Here is a 3,316-nt window from a genome sequence, read left to right on the forward strand (position 1 = left end):
ATGGCTGGTATAGGTCTCAAACCCTGCTGGTATTGGTGGATGGTATAGGTCTCAAACCCTGCTGGTATTGATGGCTGGTATAGGTCTCACAATGCTGGTATTGATGGATGGTATAGGTCTCACTCTGCTGGTATTGATGGCTGGTATAGGTCTCAAACCCTGCTGGTATTGGTGGATGGTATAGGTCTCAAACCCTGCTGGTATTTATGGCTGGTATAGGTCTCACACTGCTGGTATTGATGGATGGTATAGGTCTCACACTCTGCTGGTATTGATGGATGGTATAGGTCTCAAACCCTGCTGGTATTGGTGGATGGTATAGGTCTCAAACCCTGCTGGTATTGATGGATGGTACAGGTCTCACACTCTGCTGGTATTGATGACTGGTATAGGTCTCACACTCTGCTGGTATTGATGGCTGGTATAGGTCTCACTCTGATGGTATTGATGGATGGTATAGGTCTCACACTCTGCTGGTATTGATGGCTGGTATAGGTCTCACACTCTGCTGGTATTGATGTCTGAGTAGGTACTGAAGTCTGAGTTCTTGGTTCTCTTCTTCTTCTTTGGTCTCCTCTGTCCCTGACGGATATCCAACGAGGCGTAACACAAGTCTCCTTCCTCCTGACAGACAGAGAGAGAGAGAGAGATTGTGAGAGATAGAGACAGAAGAAGAGGCAGAGATAGAGTCAGAAGGAGAGAGAGAAAGAGAGAGATTATTTAAATATTCTGTTAATATTATTGAAATATAAACATTAAGATTATACAATATGTTTTGTTGCTATCTCTCTTCTGTTTTTAGTTATTATAAATGCATTTGAAAAAATACTATGTGAATAGCGTAGGGTTACCAAACACGTGGACTCCAAATCAAGATGGCCACCCAAAATAAAACTACAACACCCACTCTGACTGTAGTCTGCTCTCTGCTGTCACTTCCCCTGGTGGTCGTCCTGTTCAGAGGAACCTGAGTCTCAGTTGGAGCTGCAGAGGAAGAGTTATCAACATTAAAACACCAAGTTTGAGGTTAAACTAGGACACATCAGTTAAAAGTTAGTAGATGTTTACATATTGTTGTTAAAATCGTAGGTAATTATTTAAATAATATGTTAGACTGATTAGTATTACCCAGACTTAAAACATGAATGAGTGATAAGTGAATGCTGACTGAGGGAGTGAGTTTACCTGTTGTTCTGCAGAAGGAGTAGACACAGGTGGAGGAGAGGAGAGAGGAGAGGAGAGCAGACACAGGACACAGACTGAACAGCAACATCCAACACAGCCCACAGTCTACAGGAGGAGGGGAGGAGGAGGAGGACTCAGGAGGACTGGTTTCTGGACACAACATTAAACAGAAACAGAACTACACTATTAGAAACAATCAAGACCTTCTCAATGATATATTGATAGTCATGACTCTTGGTTGTTTAAACATGAATTTGAGGAGACATTTGATGAGTTTAGATTAGTCTCAGAGGGTACATTCAAAATAAGTTGCATTCTTTGGCGTTCCTCCCAACTCAACCTCTCGTTAAAGGAACCCAGACACACCAATACTGATACAATATTAATAACACCAAAGATACAGACAGAAGATAAAGACAGAATTATAACTGTTCTTACCAAGTGAAATCCTAGTGGTGATGTTTCCATAGTGGTACAACTCTTTCTGTTCAATTCCTCCTTTACCTCCATCATCCACTACCTGGTTCTCCACAGTCCCACAGTAGTAGAGTCCCAGGTCAGATTCAGTGATGTTCTCAATCAGTAGATCATAGGAGTTGTTAGAGGGGTTCCACAACACATTATATCCAGGGAAACGGTTGGAATTATCAGACATTTCCTGAAGATTTTGGTAAACGTTGTAAATTGAAATAACTAGAGGAGGCTGGTACCTGTGAGAACAGTTCCTATTCCACATAATGTGAACTCCAGTAGTTATGATACAGTCACAGTAGAGAGTGATGTTGTCTCCTGGTCTGACTCTCAGCTCCACCTCTGCTGCAGAGATCCCATCCTGACTGGAGGAAACAGCACCTACAGGTAGCAGAGGAACAGTGTTAGGATGAACTGACTGGAGGAAACAGCACCTACAGGTAGTAGAGGAACAGTGTTAGGATGAACTGACTGGAGGAAACAGCACCTACAGGTAGCAGAGGAACAGTGTTAGGATGAACTGACTGGAGGAAACAGCACCTACAGGTAGCAGAGGAACAGTGTTAGGATGAATCACAGAATGTCACTTTGACATCATAAACTTCTTCCACATGAAAATATTAACGTCATGTATTTACCACAGTCATCACAATATCACAATAATAACATAACACATCTGTTCAACCATAAAACCACATCTTGTAATCATCTATCATCCAGCTATAAGGCCCAGTAAAAAAGTTACTCACATAAGAATGTAATCAGAGCGACACACAGCCTGTCCATCTCGTGGTCTGATGGTCTGATGGTGACTGTCAGAGAGTAGCTCGGTCTTTGAGGAACAAGGTCTTTGCTGCGTATTTCCGTGTTCTTGACTAGATGTACTTTACCATGAAAGGACATACGAGCAGCGATTGGTTCGATCGAGTGGAAAGTTTTCAGCTCGAGGTCCTTTTCTCTGAAACCCATATTGTGACAGGAAGAGGAGGGTCGAGCATCGAGGTCGACAGGTTTCACAACAAAGGTGACGTCAATGGAAAACATTCAGCTTCTTTGAGGTGGTTTACATTGAGCAACACTGATGGGCATCAGAGGACGATCAATTCAACATCTTTCTAAAAAACGAACTCAAAACATCCTGTCTATGCAGATTAAACATTGATTTTGACCTTTGAAGTAAATCTTAAGAGACAGAGGCCTAAAGTTGGCCAATCAGCTTTAGTCAGAATGCATCAAACCTGTAGTTTACTGCATTAGAATAACAGTATAAATCCCGAGCCAGTCGATATAAACTAGTTATGATGTCATCTAGTTTAGGGGGTGTGACTTTTAGAGACTGACATCTTGGTCCCTCTTTAAACAGGAACAGACAGTTGTTGTCCCTGGTCCTGTGGTTCACACCACAACATTGTTGTCATGGAGACCCACAAGGTCACAGGACACAACGTGACTAGAGATTCTGAATCTGTGTTACTTTTCATGATGGATCTTTGTATTTAAAACACTTAACTATGGTGGAGATAATAGTTAACTACAATACCCAAGATGCATTGGAGTATGTGCTATATACCGAGTGTTAAACAGTACTTTTCACTCCATCTGATGAATCATCTCTGTGTTTATCAATGAACAGTGGCCCATAGGTTAACATCCACACTCT

The 3,316-nt window shown here is 41.9% G+C and overlaps 1 protein-coding gene across 1 annotated transcript; it reads right to left on the minus strand.

The window, feature by feature from the left end:
• Positions 1 to 226: 226 nt before the first annotated feature.
• LOC116372958 (uncharacterized) lies at positions 227 to 2,828 on the minus strand. Its single transcript, XM_031821462.1, has 5 exons — positions 2,406 to 2,828; positions 1,624 to 2,037; positions 1,186 to 1,335; positions 908 to 984; positions 227 to 624 (listed from the first exon to the last, which is right to left on the minus strand). Exons 1-5 carry the CDS (start codon positions 2,698 to 2,700, stop codon positions 499 to 501), a joined length of 1,062 nt encoding a protein of 353 aa, XP_031677322.1. The 5' UTR covers positions 2,701 to 2,828; the 3' UTR covers positions 227 to 498.
• Positions 2,829 to 3,316: the final 488 nt, after the last annotated feature.

Source organism: Oncorhynchus kisutch, unplaced genomic scaffold, assembly GCF_002021735.2.
Source record: "Oncorhynchus kisutch isolate 150728-3 unplaced genomic scaffold, Okis_V2 scaffold3979, whole genome shotgun sequence".
Lineage (NCBI taxonomy): Eukaryota > Metazoa > Chordata > Actinopteri > Salmoniformes > Salmonidae > Oncorhynchus > Oncorhynchus kisutch.